The 22,104-nt window shown below is 45.1% G+C and overlaps 1 protein-coding gene across 2 annotated transcripts in view; it reads left to right on the top strand.

Moving 5' to 3' along the window:
* Positions 1–10,790: 10,790 nt before the first annotated feature.
* Positions 10,791–22,104, top strand: part of SLC25A13 (solute carrier family 25 member 13) — a 158,745-nt gene continuing 147,431 nt past the window's right edge. The window contains exon 1 of one of the 2 annotated variants that reach the window (XM_080664864.1): positions 10,791–10,969. In XM_080664864.1, the coding sequence (XP_080520990.1) occupies positions 10,955–10,969 (15 nt within the window). In that variant the 5' untranslated portion in view covers positions 10,791–10,954. Of the gene's footprint in view, positions 10,970–20,141; positions 20,224–22,104 lie in introns of those variants that run through there. The other variant, XM_080664865.1, reaches the window with a different exon arrangement.

The raw sequence follows: 22,104 nt of genomic DNA, 5'->3' as shown, positions 1-22,104 counted from the left end.
CCTATGAATCCTGCCAGAATGGGTGATTGGATCAAGAAGAGGTCAGCTCCCCCTTTAAAGGGCAGTTTGCAACTTAAGTACAGGGGCCATCATTGTCCTTAATGCATACCACCCTCCCTACCGTCACCAAAGTAAATGGCTTCTGAGGTTGGCTGGCTGGCGGACTGGCTGGCTGTCTAAATGAATCAGGGCAAGAAAATAGAATGCTAGTACTTGATTGAGCCTGTTCGAAATTAAGTAGTGAAGACACTGAGTCCTGGAGTGGAGAATTCCATTTTAATTTTAAACTTTGATGTTTAAAGATCTTTGCTGCATTATGACCTACAGTGAGTTAGCTCCGTCCCCAGCAAGAGTGCCTGGAAGTTAACCGTACCAGCATCTGTTTCTAGCAGTGGATCTCTAATGGATTCAGGCAGGAGCAGCAGGACGTAAGATAAAGCACTGCCAAGGCTGCTGGCCCTGGGGCTGGAACTGTGATTGTGTCCAAGTGATACACTAGTTCAGGCATGAAGTCTGATCCAGTGTCCTCAAATTGAAACCCAGAGCAAACACTAATAGGTCGTTCTTTAAATACTCAAGTGCTTCTGGGTTCTCTGCCTTGTTGGAGTTTAAAGTTCTAGCTTTGAAAAGAGATTTTTCCAATTCTTCTAAATTGATCTACTTCCCTCCCTTTGCCCATCCCCCAGATTTCCTACCTTTGAAAGATGGTAAATTTTCATAACCAGTCTTCTCTGAAGAAGACAATACTAGAAGGAATAACTCTAGAATAGAATCATAGATTACTAGAGCTCAAAGAACTCTCAGAGGACAGCTGCCCTGAACCACCTTCCATTCTATTATTATTATTATTATTATTATTACATATTCATATGTACCAAATGATTTATGTACATTAAATTCAATATCATAGTAACCTTGCAAAATGGGTATTTTTATCTCTGTTTTATAGGTCAGGAGACTGAGGCTCAGAGAGGTTAACAATTGACCAAAAGTTGCACAGCCTAAGTGGCAAAGCTGGGACTCAAAAAAAGGTCTGTTGGATTTCTAACTCTCTATGCTAGCTGAAGCTGGTTAGACAAACAGAGAGACAGATTGATGGGAAAATAGTATTAAGGAACAATGCTAGAATTTACCTAATACAACTAATTCTTTTTTTTCTATAACTTGATTAGCTGTAGAGTGCAAAAGAGAGAAATAATATCTAAATAGAGTTTTTGTTATTGTTGTTCTGTTTGTTTGATTTTTTATCTCATTAAACCAGTTTTGATAAGATGGTTTTACAGAGCATCTGATTTCTTAAAGCATTATGGAACTCTCAATCAAGAGTTTGGGGAATTCCTGCAAAAGAAACTGCTACCCTGAAAGAAGTGCCCCATGCTACAGATGGCCAGGCCCACAGAGCTGACTGTATGCATCACTGGCTGCTGCTCCTCCTTGCTGGTCAGACCCTGGCCTGCTGAAGCACCTGCCTGTTGCGATGTGTTCCTCCTGAGTGCACTGAGGGGCCAGGGTGGCCTCAGCTTGATTCGCCGCTGCTTTGAGTGGTAATGCTGGGCCCATCAGCCGGATTCATGAACATCCTTGGGCTTGGCGCAAGGCCCTGGGAACTCTGGTTCTGGGCCATAAAAACAGCTCAAACTCTTAAGACCTTTGCCGTAATTCCTCTGACCAGACAGTTTTGCTCTGGGACCATATGGGACTATAGTTAAAGGTACCAAACATTCTACTCTAAGAACTATTATTTCTCTAAGATTTGCTATTCCAGCGATAATATTTTCAGAACAAGCATTGTGGTAGGCGGAATAATAGCTCCTTAAAGATGTTCATGTCTTGATCCGCAGAACCCGTGAATAGGTTACATTGTGTGGCAAAAGAGAATTGAGGTAGCAGATGGAATGGTACTTGCTAATTGTTATGGGCTGAATTGTGTCCCACTCAAAATTCATATGTTGAAATACTAACCCCCGAGTACCTCAGAATGTGACTATGTTTGGACATAGGGTAAAGAAGTAATTAAGTTAAAATGAGGTCATTAAGAGGGGAGGGTCCTAATCCAATATGACTGGTGTCTGTATAGGAAGAGAAGATTACAACCCAGATATGCACACAGGAAAGAACACGGGAAGACACGGGCAGAAGACAGCCATCTACAAACCAAGCAGAGGGGCAGCAGAGGAAGCTCACCTGCCATGCCTTGATCTCAGACTTTAGCCCAGCGATCTTCAACCTTTTTCATCTCACGGCACACGTAAACCGATACTAACATTCTGCAGCATGCCAAAAAAGGTATTTTTGCTGATATGACAAAAAATAGGTAAAATGTTGATTGACTTACAAAAAAAATAATAATAATAATAGTAATTACCCTTTTTGCTCCAAAGTAACTTTTTAAAAAATTAGGTGACTATAATTGTACATAAGGATTTCTGGTACCAAGAATTAACCAATCAGATGCAACCTTATTACACAACGTAACCGATAAGATGCAACTCTATTATGTGACGTCTATATTTATGGTTCAAGGCATGGCGTTTACACTGGTCTGCTGCTGTTGTGTTGGCTGTTATCATTTTTCCATTTGACATCCGAAGGGAAAAGAGGTCAGTGCCCCTGACTACACAGCCAGGTATTGCATGTTTTGAAAATTCTTGTGGCACTCCTGTGCAAATGGCTGTTTTAGCCTCTAGATCTGTGAGAAAATACGTTTCTGTCGTTTAAGCCACCCAGTCTGTGATACATTGTTATGGCAGCCCTAGGAAATAAATATACTGGTCAACTGACCTTACCAGCGGAAGGTTATCCGGGATTATCTGGGTGAGCCTGATGTAGTCATAAGGGTCCCTAAATGTGAAAGAGTAAGGCAGAAGAGGAGATCAGAGCCTTGTGAAATGAGAACAATTGGACCCATTGTTGCTGGCTTTGAAGATGGAGTAGGAGGGCCATGAGCCAAGGAATGTGGTGGCTGCTCAAAGCTGAATTGAGCCAGGAAATAGATGCTCTCCAAGAGCCTCCAGAAAGCAACACAGCCCTGAATACCGTGATTTTACCCATTTCAGACTTCTGAACTATTAAATTATAAGGTAATAAACTTACATTGTTTAAAACACTGAGTCTGAGGTAATTTGTTATAGCAGCAATAGAAAACGCATACACAAGGGTTCCCAGCCTGTGTATAATAGGATATAAGGCAATGGACTTGCTTCAGCAGCGTTTGCACATCTGTTGTACTCATACCATTAGAAGCTCTCCAAAATTTCCTGCTGTTTCTTATTCATCCACCTCTCTTGTCAGTGTTGCAGAAGAAATCAGAGATATTTTTCTCAGGAACTGGTGGCTGGAATAAGGCTTTGGGGAAGGAAACTGCTCTGGTCTAATACCTTCATGTAGAAAATTCTGAATATAGCTTAACATTGTGAGTGAAACCAAATCATCACAATGGCTTTAAACTTCTATTCCTTGGCCCCTGTGGGATAACTCTCCTCAGTCTTTATTGACCTTGGTGTCCTAACATAGGAGCTCATGTTTTCAGTGCATACAGTGAACACATTTTTATTGAGTACCTCGCAGTGCTGCAGGCACTGGGACAGACAATGGGCCAACAGAGATGCAATCCCTTCTATTCTAATGGGAGTGGCAGGTGACAAATACACTAATGTATACCAGGCAATGATGATGAGCATAGGATAAAATCATGAAGGGATGGGTGAATGGCGCGAGGGCAGGAGACTTCTCTGATATGGTGATATTCAATGAAAACCTGAATGACAGATCAGTGATTCTCTGAGGGCCAGGATTATGTCTTCTTCACATTTGCTTCAGTACCCAGTGTCTAGTCCTTACAATGTAGGGCAGGAAGGGTGTTTAATACTAGGATATGAGGCTAAGTTGGCAGAGGCAGCAATAGCCAGACACTGTGGAAGTACAACGAGTGCATATAACCTCAGGAATACTGGTCAGCATCAGCTACCTGCCCGATCTTACCTGAGTCCTTTCTGCTCTCAGAGTACACAGCAACCACGTAACTCCTTCAGCCTGGACCTTTTTAGGTTACTATGTGCCATCTATCACCCCAATTCCAATTTAAGATACTTTCTCTAGGAAACATTGTAGGCTGGGGACTTGAATTGAAATTGGAAATGTGTATTTATCCCCCAAACTGCAATGGCTGTATCAGATTTTAGATACAGCCTCCTGAAAAGTTCTATAGAATTCCAGCGTTTGTGAATTTAATCATTTATCACTGAATTGGGTTATGTGGCTATTGTCTAGGATCCTGTGATGAATTATACTGTAAGGTTAATAATGTTGATTCTTTCCCCCCTGGTAGTTGCTATTCGGACCCCACTTGCACTTTGAATAACTTTCAGTGCTCACATTTTATATTTGGTGAAACTGAGGCTCCACTGTGTTCTACAGAGGGTGAGGGTAGTGTTCACGTGCCTGTGTGTGCCTGCTCTGCTCTCAAAAATGAGCTGTTCAAGGCCTTGCTCTCAGAGTATCATATCTCAAAGCTCTAGGGATGTGTTTTCAGTCAGGGATGTGTATCTCAAGGTGTCTCATGTTTCCTTGTCCTGGCTCACTTGCCCCCTCCCCTTCCTTCCCTTTTCACTCTACAAATGTTGACATAGCTTTCTCTTTCGGATCCACTAAGATGCTAGGTCATATTCATTTCTGCCCTACCTGTAGCTCCCTCTCAGAGAAGATTTATCATGCTCGATCTGACACTTGGCAGAATCCCAAAAAATAATATGCTAATAAAATAAAAATGACTGCACAGAAGGGCTGTCTGTGCCCTTGAGTTGCTGTCTCAGCTGCAAGGCCAGACCTTGGGAGGTTGTCATTTACTTATCTCACGGTGCTCCTTGCGCTCTGTCACACATGTCCTTTACCAGCCCTGGCAGCACCTTTGCAAAGTGCAGTCCACACAAAGGGTCACTATTGCATTCTGTCCTTACCTGCTTGAAGTTTCCTACAGATGACGTTCTTTGCAAGCATTCCTTAGGCTATCTTCTCCAGCAATCTATCTGGGCGCATGCTGATGGCGGTAGCAGAGCCGTTACTTGCTTGTTTGTGTTTCATGGGCCTCAGGAAAACTGGATAGTTTAAAAGCATGGCCAAGGACATCTACAGGCACGGCTGTGGTGGGAAGGTGGACACGCTGCCCGCTCTTCTGATCTCCCAGGACTTGCGTCCACGTGCAGGCTGTGTGCCTGTTAGCCCGTGAGCTTTCCCCCTGGTTTGTATTAGCTGCTTTCCCACCAGGCCAGGTTGGCATCTGGCGCTATAAGACATGGGCGGCTTTTGGGCCTGTACTGGATTCCTCAGCCTGTCATAAAAAAAGACTACAAACTCGGTGGCTTTGAACAACAGAAACGTATTCTCCCACAGTTCCGGAGGCTCGATGTCCCAAATCAGGTTGGCAGCAGGGCTGCGCTCCCTCTGAGGCTCTGTGTAGAAGCCTTCCTTGCCTCTTCCCAGCTTCTGGTGGTGGCTCTGGGTCCTCGGTGTTCCTTGACTTGCGGCCGCGTCGCTCTAATCTCTGCCTTTTTCTTCTCTCCCAGTATGTCCCTGTGTTTTCTTATAAGGACACCAGTCATAGTGGGTTAAGAGCCCACCCTACTCTGGTGTGATCTCGTTTTAACTAATTACATCTCCAATTTCCAAAATAAGTCACATTCTGAAGTCATGGGGATGAGGACGTTTGGGACTCAACCCAAACAGGGCCTCTTCGGTCAAAATTCAGTGCCGGCTCCTTTGAAATGGTAGGAAAGAGGGTGCTCTGGGGGCAGACAGGAGGGACAAGTTACTTATCAGGAGGGAATCTAAGCTGTCAGGACAAGACAAAGTAGCAGGCGCCCAGCCAACTTCTATTTTATTCTCTCTGATGATGTCTCCTGTCACTCTATTGTTCACAGGCCTGTGGAAGTCCAGGAACACCTCCTGTTTCAGGGCTCGGGACAATTTAATTTTGTGAAAATTTTATGTTTGTGGGAATTCTAGAAAAAAAAAGAGGGAGCTCAATTAACTAAGTCTGACTCCAAATGTCAGTTGAAATATACTTTTTATCCATCCGTGTGCACACTTGCCTCCATAGTGTGGTCGGCTTGGTAGATGGACTCATGGCCTTCTCAAAGCTGCCCACAGCCTAATCCTGAGAGCCTATGCATGTTACCTTCTGTGGGAGAGTCTCCGAAGATGGGAATAAGTTAAGGATCTGGAGGTGTATCTATGGGGTGGACCCTAAATGCCATCTCAAGTGTCCTTACAAGAGGGAGGCACAGGGAAATCACAGACAGAAGTCAGGTAAGGGATACAGAGGCAGAGAGCAGATGCTGTGTATCCTGGCTTTGAAGGTGCAGGAAGGGGCCATGAGCCCCTGGAAAAAGCAGAGGCAGATCCTTGCCTAACTCTTCTGGAGAGAGCATGGCCCTACTAACACCTTGATTTTAGCCCCATAAGGCTCGTTTTGGAATTCTGATCTCCGGAATTGTCAGAGCATAAATTCCGGTTGTAAATCATCAAATATGGAGTGGCTTTGTTAGACAAATCATACAAAATGTATACACAGGGCATGATTCCTTGTATTTAAATTTAAAAATGTGACTCTACATACACATATAAATACATCAAGATTTGAAGATTAGGAGTGATTTTTTATCATTACTCTGACTTCCTGAATTTTCTAAGGTTTTAAGAAAAGAATCTAACAGATTCACTTTATTTTCCTTTAAAAGGAAAAGGAATATTATTCAGTCTTAAAGAGACTTAAAATTCTGACACATGCCACAACATGGATGAACTTTGAGGACATTATGCTAAATGAAATAAGCCGGTTACAAAAAGACAAGTAGTGTATTATTCTACTTTTATGAGGTTCCTAGAGGAGTCAAATTTACAGTGACAGAAAGTAGAATGGTGGTTGGGCCTAGGGAGAAGGAAGAATGGGCATGGTTGTTTAATAGGCATAGACCCGTGGTCGGCAAACCGCGGCTCGCGAGCCACATGTGGCTCTTTGGCCCCATGAGTGTGGCTCTTCCACAAAATACCACGGCCTGGGCGAGTCTATTTTGAAGAAGTGGCGTTAGAAGAAGTTTAAGTTTACAAAATTTGGCTCTCAAAAGAAATTTCAATCGTTGTACTGTTGATATTTGGCTCTGTTGACTAATGAGTTTGCCGACCACTGGCATAGAGTTTTAGTGTTGCAAGATGAAAAGAATGCTGGAGATGGGTTGCAGAACAATGAAAATGTGCTCCATACTACTGAACTGTACACTTAAAACTGGTTAGATCGACTTTATATTATGTATGCTTTGCCACATTTATATTTTTTAAAAGTTTATATTATAAAAGGAGAGCTTCAGTGAAGACTTAAAATAAATATGCAGTATATGATATGATCTTGGTTACTTGAGGTTGTATTTTCTCTGCATCTTCTAAACCCTTATAGAGCAGCTAGGGCTAGCCCTTCACATAAGCTTTAGGCTTGTCTCTGACATCCTTTTCTCTATTAGTTCTCCTGGTTTTGCTCTTGTCTTTACCCTTTTACTCTTTGTTGGTGTTTTCTCTCTGTCTACTAACATGTTCAAGTATTTCTGGGCTTTCTTAGATCTCTTGAGTGTGTTAGTCAATTGTTCCTTTTTGAAATGCTTTCTTTGGCTCTTATAACATAACTAGAGGCCCGGTGCACGAAATTCGTGCACGGGTGGCGGGGGGGTGTCCCTCAGCCCAGCCTGCACCCTCTCCAATCTGGGACCCCTCGAGGGATGTCTGACTGCCTGTTTAGGCCCGATCCCAGTTAGGATAGGGCCTAAACGGGCAGTCGGACATCCCTCTCACCATCCAGGACTGCTGGCTCCCAACTGCTCACCTGCTTGCCTTCCTGATTGCCCCTAACCACTTCTGCCTGCCAGCCTGATCACCCCCTAACTACTCCCCTGCCAGCCTGATTGATGCCTAACTACTCCCCTGCCATCCTGTTTGCCCCTAACTGCCCTCCCCTGCAGGCCTGGTCACCCCTAACTGCCCTTCCCTCCAGGCCTGATCCCCCCCAACTGCTCTCCCCTGCAGGCCTGGGTCCCCCCCCCCAAACTGCCCTTCCCCGCAGGCCCAGTAGCCCCCAACTTCCCTCCTCTGCCAGCCTGGTCACCCCTAACTGCCCTCCCCTACATGCTTGATCGCCCCCAACTGCCCTCCCCTTGCAGGCATGGTCCTTCCCAACTGCCCTCCCCTGCTGGCCTGATCGCCCCCAACTGCCCTCCCCTGCTGGCCTGATCCCTCCCAACTGTCCTCCCCTACTGGCCATCTTGTGGCAGCCATCTTGTGTCCACATGGGGGCAAGATCTTTGACCACATTGGGGTAGCCATCTTGTGTGTTGGAGTGACAATTTGCATATTACTCTTTTATTAGATAGAAGCCTGGTGCACTGGTGGGGACCAGCTGGTTTGCCCTGAAGGGTGTCTCAGATCAGGGTCGGGGTTCCCTTGGGGTGTGGGGCGGCCTGGGCGAGGGGCCTATGGTGGTTTTCAGGCCGGCCACGCCCCCCCAGCAACCCAAGTGGAGGCCCTGGTATCTGGGATTTATTTATCTTCTATAATTGAAACTTAGTAGCCTTGAGCCGAGGCCTGGGCCGGCCAGGGTGTGCAGGAAGCTTGGCTTTCTTCATTGCCAGGGAAACCCAAGCTTCCTGTTTGCTCTGTGGCCGCAGCCATCTTGGTTGGGTTAATTTGCATACTCGCTCCTAGCAGAGGTATGGTCAATTTGCATATTACTCTTTTATTAGATAGGAGGATTCGTATATTGCACACACACTCTCCTTACAGACACAAATACTCCAAAACTGATCTCTGGCCTGGCTGGCCTGGCTCAGTGGTTGAGCACCGGCCTATGAACCAGGAGGTCACAGTCTGATTTCCGGTCAGGGTGGCTGATGGGGTTGTGCCCTCCATCCCCAGTGTGGGATGTGCAGGAGGCAGCCGATCAAGGATTCTCATCATTGATGTTTCTATCTCTCTCTCCCTCTCTCCCTGTACAAAACAAAACAAAACTGATCCCTGGTGTCTGTCCAACATCCACACCAGGGGCCCATGTGCAAGACAGTATGACTCCTTTTTCTCTCTCACCCCCACATACAATCAGTCATCAAGGCTGACTAATTTTACCTCGAGTAGCCCTCTGCCATCTCGAGTTTCAGGTTGCAGCCGGTCTTGTCTGGGCATTCTAGTAGTTCCATCTTGCCTCATCCTCCCCACGGCTAGCAAGAGCTTTCCATGTATCTGATAAACGTGGCCACCCTACCTTCTGCCTAAAATCCCTTCAGTTAAGGTGCACGCCCTTCTACCTGGCCTGGCACCAACACTCTCCAGGACATGGTCCCTACCTGCCTGTCCAGACTCCTACCAGTCCCACAGCTCAAGTTACCTTTCATAACGAATCATTTTCATAACTTGCTGTGGCTCCCCTTCCATTTCGGGGCCTCCAGTGTCTTCATTTTCTCTGGCTGGAAAACCCTTCCCTTCCACCTCATTGAACTTAAAATACAGCCCCTTTACTGCACTTAGCTTTGGCCTGCCCTCCTCTGAGAGGCTTCCCCCATCCTCAATGTTCCCATAGTGCCCTGGGAACAACAAGTTATTGTCTTAATGGCAATTTACAACCAGCGAGCAGCAAGAATATTTAAAACATTCATAATCTGACTATTTAGTCAGGGGCACTGACTTCTTTTCCAGTAGATTGTCAAATAAAATAATGACAACAGCTGTTGAGTGTGAATGAATCAAAATTATACCTATGTTTTTGTAAAATCAGCAAAATATATATATTTTTTGGTGTGCCGCAGAATTTTAGTAATTAGTGTATGTGTGCTATGAGATGATAAAGGTTGAAAATCACTGCCGTAACAGATTATATCCAAGTTAACAATGTATGTGTCTGCCTTCCCACTAAACCCTAAGCTGTTTAAGGGCTGGGGCTATCTCAAGTCTTGTTGGTTTCCCAGCAGGTAGCACACTCAGTGCCTGCATAGTAGGCACTCATTCAGTGTGTTGATTAATTAAAATGATTAGTTAAAAAAAACCCACTTTCACTGATAGGTTATATCCATAATCCACAAAACATTTAAAGCCACCATTACCTTAACTATAAATTTTGATGGCAGAGACAAATGAATGACATTCTGATGAAGAGAAATAAGACCGCTGGAGATTATACATTTAATTTTTTCATTAAAATTTTGACTTATTTGTTTTAGTAGGGTATGTCCCCCCGACCCCAGTCCTAATATGCAGGGCTGAAATAAAGTAGCCCTACAAATATAAATATGTTCTGCAAATATATATATCTGTTTAGCACATAGGGTTTACCAGATTTGACTGAAAGTGGGCTTGCCAGCAAAATCACTTTGCTCTCTTCCCTTCCACTGGTCAGTGCTTTGGGGTCCATTATCTGACAGTGCAGAATGGAGCCCCCTTGGAAGGAAACTGACAAGGAAAAGCTGGCTAAACATGTGACCTAGTGGAGTTCTCAACTTCCCCTGACCTAGTGGAGTTCTGTGCCTTCCTGGCTGGTACCAGTGGCAGCCGTCGCGAGGCCACCTGACCAAAAGAGAGGGGCTGGCACCCCGCCACCGCCCCAGGGCCCTCGCCTCAGAAATTAGCCGGGGTCACGTGCCCGCATGCAGTCCACCGCCTGCGGACCCTGCCCCGCCCGGGCCGCAGGGCAGAGGCCACCGGATCACGCGCGCCGCGGCGGCCCGGGCCGGCCCAGCCCAGCCAATGGGCTGGCGGCTCCCGCAGGACCCGCGCGGGCGGGAGGGCGTGGGGAGGCAGGCCGGGCGCGCACTCCGCCGGGCCCTATCGCCGCCTCCAGCGCCTCCCGGACGGGAAGTGAGCTGCCCGGGTCCGCAGTGCGAGCGCGCCGGTGAGAGGGTCCCGCAGTAGACTGCACGCGGGACGAAGCATGGCGGCCGCCAAGGTAAGCGTCGGCCAGTTGCCCTGGGGGGCGCGCGGGTCGGATCGGGCCCGGGGGCGCGACAGCTCGGGCGCGCACGTGCTGGGTGGATGCAACTGGGGACGCACAAGGAAAGGAGCGCAGGGCAGCTGGTCCACCTTGCAGCGGCCGACGGAGGGAGGTGACCGCCACTCCCGGGCAGCACCGGCGGCCCGTGCGCGCTCCGAGGCCGGATCTCGCTGCAGAAACTTTGCAGGGGACCCTCCCACTTGGTCCGGGAGCGGAGTCGGTGCCTGATAGGGGCCCGGCGGGCTCAGCTAAGACCGGCGAGGAGAAGCCGGTGCGCCCGGGGCGGGGGAGGGCCTGGGGTCAGCAGGTCCTTTGGGCCATCCCAGCACTCTCCTGCCCCTGGTCCCGGTGTTGGTTGACCTGGGCTGCTCCTTCCCCGGGACGGAGCGCGGGCTGAGGATCCTTTTAGGTTTCAAAGGCCCCGCCCTCCCGCGGGCGGGGAAGTCACCTTGACTTCCGTTTTGGAGATGGCTTGGGAGAGTTGGCCCAAACTCCAGAGGACCCCCACCCCCCACTCCTTGCCCCAACCTTTCTCATCCTTCTCCGCATTCTCCCCATCTGACAACACTTACATGCCGGCCTCTGAGCGTTTGAGAGGCTTCTTTTTAGAAATGACAGAACAGATTGTCCGGGGAGCCTGTAAGTCCTGTGAAGTTCTACTTAAAAGGAATTCTGCGGAATGTGAATCATTCACTCACCCAGAGGAAAGGCAGCTCGGACAGCCTGACCTTTCCTTTTTCACCCTTTCTTGAAACCTGGACACCATTTCAGTCTCTTTGGACTCCATTTCAACTTTTCTGGCAGAATACCATATTTAGTCCCAATCACTTGAATCATTGGCATTTATTGCTTTTAATTTTTAAGTTCAGGAAGGCAGCCCTTTAATCAAGCCTGTACAACTTCTTGGCTCATTTTAAGTGCAGTGAACTTAAATATACCCAACATTTCAAACATTTGTCCTTAATCAAAACTTCGTGATAACCCTCAAGAGGAAAACATGGCCAACACATCATATTCCTATTTATTCAAGCAAACTAATCACATTTGCAATGGAAATTGTAAGCAGACAAATATATTTAAATGCTGTTCAGTGACTTAAGTTTCTCCAGGCTCCCCAAATCTGCAGGCTTCTTCATACTCCTAGACTCAGGGCCTAAGTGGCCTTTCCCTTTTCAGTAATTACTCCGAGTTCCATCCTCAGGAGTGTGCTGTGTATTGTGTGTGAACACATGGGTATGTATAGCTGTTTTAGGTTGACTCTCTGAGGATCACTGGGATTCATTTTGGGAAGCTATGGTTAACCCTTTCCAACCTTGACTGTTTCTTTGCATTAAATTTGCATGCAATCAGAGTACAAGGCTTGGTATGAATTAGTTCCCTCTAGGTGAGTTCTTCCAGGAGAGTGGGTGGGAGTAGATACCCATACTCTACTGTCATTTTTACATATGCAGATGAATTAAATCATTTCACTTAATTTGGGGATAAAGTAATTGAGGAACTTAAATTGAGGAATATGCATATAATTGGAGTATAAGATAAGACTGATTAGTATGAAGTAAAACAGTGACGTGAAAGCAGGTTTAACTTTTGGGTTGTACTTTTATTAAACTGTCCCATCGTATCAATAAGTGCAGTTGAATTTTAGCCAAGTAGTAAGAGTCAGGGAAGATGAAACATTTCATTTTTACTCTTTGGGAACTTGTGTTTTATTTCTTTATTCATTTAAACTTGCTTCTTTTCAGGCTATCTAATGGCTCACGTCATATATACATGCATTTACAATCCAGTAAGACATCAAAATCAAGTCAGAGTAGATGAGAAAAACAGCATAAAAGGGGAAAGTAAGATGAAGTCAGGGCTAAGGTTCATGGAAAATATGGAGCTACTTAGTAAAGATGACTGAATTTTCTAGCAGCCAAGGCAAAGAGAAAACGATCAGAGAGGTCAGCTACTTGGGAGAGAGGCCTCCTTGTATTGCTATCTGAGGGCAGTCTTTCCTCACATCCTTTCACATGCTGTGAGCAAACTGCACTGCAAACTACCCCCTGACCACAAATGTATGCATGCGGGTTCCATAAGGCCGTTTCTTACAATGTCCATCATTGTACCTCAAGGGCAGTGGAGTACATGTAGTCTTAAAACGCCCCAAAGGAGCTGTGCTGGAGTACTTCAGTCCAAGGGTGCCCCTTACTTAGTTGCCTTTGGGCACAATCCTTGGGTGATTCTGTCAACTACAATCAGTGCTGGGCAGCCCATGTTAGTGGCCACCCTCTTTGTTTTTTGCTGAAGTGCACATATTCCATGTTGCTGTGTTGAATACAGAGCCATAGGGTTAACACAGAGCCATAGGGTTAAGAATCTCATCTGGGGTAGGATTGACATTCCCTCTTAAAACTAGGAGAGAAGCTCCCTTCAATGGAGGGTTTATGAAATTGGGCCAAGAACTCAACAATTGTAGGTGAATGCCAGCACTCACTATGGTGACTTGTTTGACTCTTCCAGCAGATTTGTTATTTTCTGGTTGCACCGAGCCACATCTAGCAGTGTCTTGATCTCTTGACCATTTATTCTTAGTTTCCTTGGTCTTTTATTTATTGAAATGTAATGAATTATTCAGTAGCCTTCTTACTAAATAGGAAGGCTGAGAATTTAGTCATTGCTTTTTGTTTTGATTTCTGCATGAAGAATAATACTTAATGATGCAAGAGGTGTTTGTTTTTCATGAAGTAACATTGACATAAAACTCCTGGTGTTTTGAGATGAACTGGAAAGAGCTTCCATTTGCTTGCTGCCTACTTTTGTAGGAATAATGTTGGGTTGTTAGATGGTAAATGATAAGTGATGTGCCTGTACTATTTGGGTTGTTTTGAGTGTTTCTTTGAAAAACTTCCAAACCCTGCCTTGTATGTATTACAATGAAAATGAGTTTTTTTGTTTTTTTTTAAACTTTTCCTTTCCCTCTTCCCCATTTTGGTTGTAGTGAACATTTTTTCTTTGTCACTGGTTGAGTTTATATATTCAGAATGATGAAATTAAACTAGATGAAACTGTTAATAGGGAATGCTCACTTGAGTTCAGGCATGAGAGGTGTTCAGGTGTAAAACTGGACATGGACCGATAATTTGGGTAACATTAGCCTAGAACTAAATGAAAGAAATTTAGGGACAAAGTAAAGCACTGATAATACAGGCATAACTTGGAGATACTGAGGTTTTGGTTCTAGACCACTGCAATAACACAAGTCGTAATCTTTTTGCTGATGGAGGGTCTTCGGTTTGTGGGAAATGCACATCTGTAAAGCACAATAAAGTGAAACACAATAAAGTGAAGTGTGCCTGTTGTAATGGAAATTTGTTCTGTAGGACTAGGACATTTAGTATTGGGATTCCATTCTTGGATGAGTTGTTGCTATCATCATAGATCTATTTAAAATTGTGTACTCATTGGGTTCTTTCTAAATTCCACATGGGACTAAGCTGAGGATATGAAAGTGAATTGGACTTATTTGGGCCTTTAAGAAAACCACAACCATATTAGAGGTTAAGTCCTCTCATGGAAGAGCCCTCCATTTAGAGTGAGTGCCATAACAAGGGCTGTGGGAGCATCAGGGAAGGAGCCCGTTTCTGTGGGGGTGAGAGGAAGAAATGTCTCAAGGGTGGTATTTCGGAAGAAATGAATGTACCAGTGATAGGAAACAGCAAATGAAAGGCAGAGAGGTGAGAGCACATGCTACATTTAGGGGATGGCAGGTAATAAAATAAATCAAAGAGCAGCTAACAGTTATTGAGTGCTTATGAGATAGGAGATTTAATTTTAAAGCTTTTCATTATTAACTCCCTTAATGCCTTTAACAGACTTATGAGCTATATATTATTATCCCAGGTTTACAGATGAAGACTGGGATACCAAGGGGTGATCTGATAATCAGGAAGTGAGGAGCTGGGGTTCAAATCCGGCCAGCGTGGCTCCAGAGTCTCTGCTTTTACCCTGTTTGCCATATTGTCCATCTGATGGTTTAGCATGGTACAGAGCAGAGTTTATGGGAGAAGGGAGAGATGGCTTAGGAGGGGAAATTAGGCCCCTTAGTATAAACCAAACTTTTATTTTAGGACCACTTACATAGTGCCTACCATGTACCAGGCATTTTCCCTAGTGCTTTACAAATAATCACTCAATTAATTTTCATAATACCAAAAAGTAGGTGCTCTCTATTTTTGTCCTCATGTTACAGGTGAGAAAACTGAGGTCCAGAGAAGTTATGTCATTTCCTCAAGGTTGTATATAGCGAGTAAGTTATACAGCCTGGGTTTGAACCCTTCTCGTTTGTGTTTGGAGTCTCTGCTCTTAACCCTTCTCTTCCCAGGCCTTAAAAGGAGTTCCATTTGCAAAGGTGCATGTGAGGATTCACACACCATCAATTATGAACATGCATATTTCCTGATGGTCCCAGTTCAGTAATTTGTATCTGTAGCATGCTTTGGCGCTCAGCATATGTTTCATTCATATACTGAGTGTATATATTTGTTAAATGGCTTTCAAACCACATTGCACAGGCCAGGGAATGTCATATACCATTTATCATACAATTCATATACCATACAATTCACCCACTTGAAGTGTACAATTTAATGGCTTTTCGTCTTGTCAGCGTTGGGCAGCTATCATCACTGTCATATACCTTTGTAAAAAATTTTAACCCAGTATTTAACCTCCATTTTATGTTTCTCATCTGTAATAATACCCTCTTCAGAGGTTTGTTATTGAGGATAAAATGTGATTGAGTTTATTAAGGATATTCTGCAGATTGAAGGTTTTCTCTTCTTTATGGTAAAAAAAATGCTAGGCATTTGGTGGTATAATAATCTACACTAATAAAAGAGTAAGATGCAAATTGGCTATACCTTCGTGACGCCCACCAGCCAATCAGGAGTGAGTATGCAAATTAACCCAACAAAGGTGGTAGGTTAATTTGCATATGCAGGCGCTGAACGGTTGGGGGCACACTTGTGTTGTTGCCATGGTGATGACGCAGGTGTTCCGCACTGCCCCAGCTACTCCAGGCCTCTGGGCAGCGTGGGAAGGCGGAAAGGCGCCTCTGGCCAGAGCGAAGGTGGTGCCGGCAGCCAGGGGAAGGAAGGCCCATCCTTACATGAATCTTCGTGCATCAGGCCTTTAGTATCATCATAAAGCAGACCAGTTGTTTGTGGTAGGCAGGAAGGACTGCTTGAGTTGGTTTTATGCTACCATGGTGATGGTACGTTTCTGTGGTTTCACTGATGTTTGGATTTAGGGTTTCTTAAATTGATGGAGGTGGGTAAACCTTGGGGGAAAAAAAAACACACTCTTCCCCTCATCAATTCTGTCCCCCTTGCCAGGTGAAGAAATGGAGTCTCAGAAAAATTTATAATTGGTCCAGTTTCCCTTGAAGTCCCTTTGCATTTTGCACTATTGTAGGCCAAGGATTCTCAGCACATTGTAGTCATCTGAACAGAGATAAAAATGCCGATGCCTGGGTGCTACCCAGAGGTTCTGATTTCATTAGACATCGGTGTAGCCTGAGCCTCAAAGTTTTTTAAAAGCTCTCCAGGTGAATCAAATGTGCTCTAAGGCCACTGCCCAAGGCTGTTCTTGTGCTCTTTGCTTCAGTTGATCCTCTGATGGTTCCTTCTTGGGATAAGGAAGAATGAACGCAATGGGCTAAATGAACATCCCTGGTGTGTCCATTAAAAGGAAGGGTGTGTGTGGGGGTCCCTATAAGTCCTCTTCTTTCTTGGCTACTTAATTTCAGTCCTTCTGCCCCGTAGCACCTTGGTGTCAGGCATCGAGTTTATACACGTTTGTAATTATCCTAGAATATAGGTTTTCTCACCAAAGTGGTTGAAAGCTCCTTTTGTCTCCTGCGAAGCCTTGGTGGTGGTGGGTGCCCGAGGAGGGAAATGTTGCCAAGAACAGCGCTGGTCTGGCAGCCTTTCCCCTGGCAAACCTAGTTCCGTGTGGTCCCTGCTCCGCAGTTAGGTCACTGGGCTTTATAAGCCTTGGCCAGCAAATACAGAAGTGGGGCCTGGGAAGGGTTGAAAGTCAGTGTGTAATGTAAAAAAATCAGGGAGCAGGTCTTTTTGGATATTGAGTTCTTTTCGAAGATTGCTGGCGGAGTCTGACTCCTGCATCTTTGACCTTTTGTCCTGTGACCAGCCTCCGCTTCTGCCGAGTTCTTACATGGCATCGTTCTTTCTGTTCTCCGCTGCCGATGAGGACTAGGCCTGCTGAGCATGGTCCCTTCCTGTGCTCCTGCAGCATAAGCACCTCTCCTCCTTGCCATGTGTGCTTGGTTGCCTCTGGTGGGGTCTTGGAACAGAGGAATGTGTGAATCTGCGGATACGTGTTGATTTGCTTGGGAGTAAGGAGGATGTACCTTGTCACAGGGATGTAATTCCCTTAGAAAAATATTTAACAACTGAGCAAACCTCCCTCTCTCTCTCTTCCCCCCTCCTCTCTCTCTCTCTCTCTCTCTCTCTCTCTCTCTCTCTCTCTCTCTCTCTCTCTCAATGGCCTATTTAACCAGAACTTCTGGTTGGGTCACACTGACCCAGCCAATGGTGGCTTTGGTCTGTTCCCTCAGAATTATTCCCAGTGGCTATTTTGTAGACCTGGTGGTCTGATCTGTTGATTGGAAAACTTTAGAAGATAGAGTACTCATACTCACCATTTCTTTTGGAAATTTGCTGGTTGAAAATAGGCCCGGATGGTTCCTTGTGACCTTAGGTGCTGACAACATAGCAAAGTGGGCAGCGTTGAAAGTCTTAGCAATTCAACCTAAATAAGCCACTCTATTTAATGACGGTTATTAGGCTGGTTGCTTTGTCTTGATTTCCACATGTAGTCACAGCTTCCACATGTTATCCGTGAAAACTGTTGATATGAGTCGGATATGTCAAAAGACACAGTTTTATGGTAAAATATCTTCTGCATAAGACATTTGCAGTACCATTTCTAAGAAAATTGTAAGTGTAGAAAATATAAGTAAATGTAGGGGAAGAAAAAGTTTTCTTCAATCCTCTTTGGGTCTCTGGCTAGGTCTGAAAATTAAACTGATCAAGACAAATTAACAGGAGAAAAAGCCTATCAATTGTATTGAATTTGTACAAGTACATGAGAGCCTTCACAGGCTAATAAGACCCCAGAAGAAGTGATCAGGGCAAGAAGCTTTTATTCCTTTTAGACAAAGAAATAGTACTTTTGTGAAGAATTGACAGGAAAAAGGGTGTTAAGTTAGGGTTAGTAAATGGTGAAGAAGTAACCAGGCAGATAAGGGGTAGTTTAACAAGGTTTGTTTGTACAGATTTCTTGGCCCCCAATTCCCCAGCTCTGGTGATAAGAATGTCTTCCCTCCTCCTGGTATAGGGAGGGTACCCTTAACCTGGGAATTTTATGACCAGTTTCAGAGAAGGAAGGTGCGTTGGTGGTTGGGTAGGAGGGCACAGTGACCTTCCTGTTTCTGCCGTTTTTTGTTTTGTTTTTTCAGATTTCTTCAGCTTAAGGTATTCATTATGCCAAGGTGCTATATTTTGGGGTAGTGTGTTTAGAACTCCATCAGAAGCCTGTTTTGACGCATCTTTAGTGTTTTCTTCAGGTTAGAACCAAGATCCTATTCCCCCTGAAAGTTGATGGCTCCATGTTCACTCCTCACGCGCCAGCCTTGCATTTTCAGCTTTTTGTTGGAAATCTCAACTTGCCTGTCTCAAAGATATTGCAGAGTCCGCTTACCTAGAATTGAATTTATCTTCCTGGTCGTGCCTTGCTGTTAGCCTGCAACGTAGTTTTCCCAAGTACCAGGAGAGACAACACCTGTGAGAATTTGGATGCTGGCAGAGATGGGTTAGGAACCTCTTCTTCTTCCCTGAGAGGTGTGTCCTGTCTCCTCCATCGATGTTCAGGTTGCCATTGCTTTTTAGCCACAGCATTGCCATAGCTCCCAGGCTGGTCTTGTCTTTGGTCATTTCCCTGTACTTCTCTCTTCGTTCTGTCCAGAACTGTCAAAAGAAGCTTCTAAGATTGGCTCTTGTAGTCATGTTAGTAGCAGTATTGTGTTCCTGGGTATAGATCTTCACAGTTTTAAAAAAAATGCTTTCAAGTGTGTTACTGGGACCAGCCATCTGCCAGCTCCTATACTAAGTGCCGGGCTTCCCCAAATGCTAAGCTTGAGTGTGTTTTCAAGAACTCAGAGTTTACAGGGATTAAAATAAACAGATAATCTGAAGACCCAAGTTTCATTATTTGACCTTAATAATCACCTACAAGGTAGCAGGGAAGGCGTAACCTTTTTTGACAGAGAAATTTAAGAGTGGCCGCTTAAACTTTTATAACACTCATAAAAGCCAGGCACTCTGTGTAGGAAATAATTTAATCTTACAACAGTCCTGTGACATGTAGTGCTGTATTGTCTCCATTATACAGTTGGGGAAACTCATCTGCATACTAGTAGAGTGGTTAAGTCCCTTGAGGCACAGAGAGCTTAAGTGACTTGCCCAAGGTCACACATCTGCTACGTGGCAGAGCTGTGGTTTGAACACAGGCAGCCTGGCTTCCGAGTCCGAGCACATGACCACTGTACCACATTGCCCTCTTTAATTTACCTTGCTACACAGTGTGGATTCATGTTGCATACCGAATGCAATTTAATCTCTTTACCCTGCTAACGCCTCCTTGGCCTTGGCTGTTGTCGAACAGTCATTCCCTTGTCATGTCCTTCACAGCAGTTTGTGAATGGGACCTATCCAAACCCTGTTCAAATTCCTTGCCATAAAGCTATGGCAACAGTGTAGTGGGGAAAAAGGAGCCTGCTTGTTTAACTTAGAGTTGTCAGAGATAGGAATGTTTTGGGCCATTTCTCTATATTGGTGGGCAGATTTTGCTTATTTTTTTTTTTTAATTCTTTCCTTCAATTTTAAGAAAAGGGGTCTTAGTTTTATTTCCCCATTCCTTGAAGCACCTGTAAGGATGTTAAAAACCCATGTTCCAAGTTTATAGTTTTTACAGTTGGTTGGTTCCAATAAGATTCAGACACAGTCCACACATGGCATTTAGTTGCTATGTCTTTTATGTCTTGACAGCCCAGTCGTGGAGGTAGGTGGCTTGCAAGGAAAGGCTGGTGATATGTCAGGTCTCTTATCTGACTCTGCCGGGCCCACAGGCAAGCACTTTCCTGCCCGGTGAGCATGCACACGCTATTTCATTGCAGGTGAAGTTCACGCTGCGTTTGAGGATTCCACTTTCTCCAATTGTCTTCCACTCAGTTCTGGAAGCAAAAGCTCAGCCCCTGGCTCTTTTTTATGGTGGTGCCTGAAGACTGCTGTTGGTCCATTTTTGGTGTCCACCAGCACTTTGAGAAGAGCCTAGTTTTGACCGTTGCCCAATTTTCTATTAGGTTGTTTGCCTTTTCACATTGATTTGTTCTAAGGACATTTAAAAAATCTAAGAACCTTGGCCCTCTGTCCTACCCGTTACACTTTTATTTATTTATTTTTTTTGCAATTGATGTTTAACTGGCTCACTCTCACTTTTGATTTAAAAAACTTTTTTATATTACATATTAATCTTTTCCTTTACTGAATTCTGGGTCGTCTGTCATGTTTAAATACGGCTTCCCACTTTAATATTACACAAGAAACCACTCGTGTTTTTCTAGTACTCTTTATAAGCCTCTCTCCCTCTTTTTAAAGATTATATCTGATTATCTGCAGTTATTTTGATATAAGATGAAAGGTTAGGGGACCAGTTTAATTTTTGTAGTTGTCCTTCAACCCCAGGAGGTCATGAACTGTCACTCCTGCCACATCATCATCCAGTGTGGTTGCTACCAGCTCAGCCCAGACCCTCTGCTGGTTCAGATGCTTAAGATGGAATCTGATCCATTCAGAAGCTGAGAGCCTTCTTCCCCTACCAGGGGTGGGCAAACTTTTTGACTCGAGGGCCACAATGGGTTCTTAAACTGGACCGGAGGGCTGGAACAAAAGCATGGATGGAGTGTTTGTGTGAACTAATATAAATTCAAAGTAAAGGAGCGGAGGGGAGAGCAAGAGAACCCTCCGCTCTTTCAGCTCCGCGGGCCGGATAGAACAGCCGAGCGGGCCGTAGTTTGCCCACGGCTGCCCTAGACCCATGGTCGGCAAACTGTGGCTCGTGAGCCACATGCGGCTCTTTGGCCCCTTGAGTGTGGCTCTTCCACAAAATACCACGGCCTGGGCGAGTCTATTTTGAAGAAGTGGCGTTAGAAGAAATTTAAGTTTAAAAAATTTGGCTCTCAAAAGAAATTTCAATCGTTGTACTGTTGATATTTGGCTCTGTTAACTAATGAGTTTGCCGACCACTGCCCTAGACTCTCAATTCCAATAATTACAGGCTGTTGTTGTTCCTTGTGATTAAGCCCCTATCCCAGTGGTCAGCAAACTCATTAGTCAACAGAGCGGCAAACGAGCCGCGGTTTGCGACCACTGTCCTAGGCAGTGGTTCTCAACCTTCCTAATGCCGCGACCCTTTAATACAGTTCCTCATGTTGTGGTGACCCCCAACTATAAAATTATTTTTGTTGCTACTTCATAACTGTAATTTTGCTACTGTTATGAATCGTAATGTAAATATCTGTGTTTTCCGGTGGTCTTAGGCGACCCTGCTGCTGTAGAGCCTAAGACCATCGGAAAACACAGATTTTCCTATGGGGGGAGGGGGCGGTGGATGTGTGCCCCTCAGCCCAGCCTGTAGAGCCTAAGACCATCAGAAAACACAGATTTTCCGATGGGGGTGTGTGTGCCCCTCAGCCCAGCCTCAACCCTTTCCAATTTGGGATCCCTCTCACAATCCAGGATTGCTGGCTCCCAACTGCTCACCTGCCTGCCTTTCTGATTGCCCCTAACCACTTCTGCCTGCCAGCCTGATCACCCCCTAACCACTCCCCTGCCAGCCTGATTGATACCTAACTGCTCCCCTGCCAGCCTGTTTGCCCCTAACTGCCCTCCCCTGCAGGCCTGGTCAGTCATGTCACAGTCCATGGCTGTGGGAGAGGATGGAGGAGGGGCTCACTCGAGTGAAATCAT

The sequence above is a fragment of the Plecotus auritus genome (genome assembly GCF_963455305.1).
Source record: "Plecotus auritus genome assembly, chromosome: 4".
NCBI lineage: Eukaryota > Metazoa > Chordata > Mammalia > Chiroptera > Vespertilionidae > Plecotus > Plecotus auritus.
Note: the sequence above shows the minus strand (reverse complement) of the source record. Positions and strands in the feature narration are given on the sequence as shown.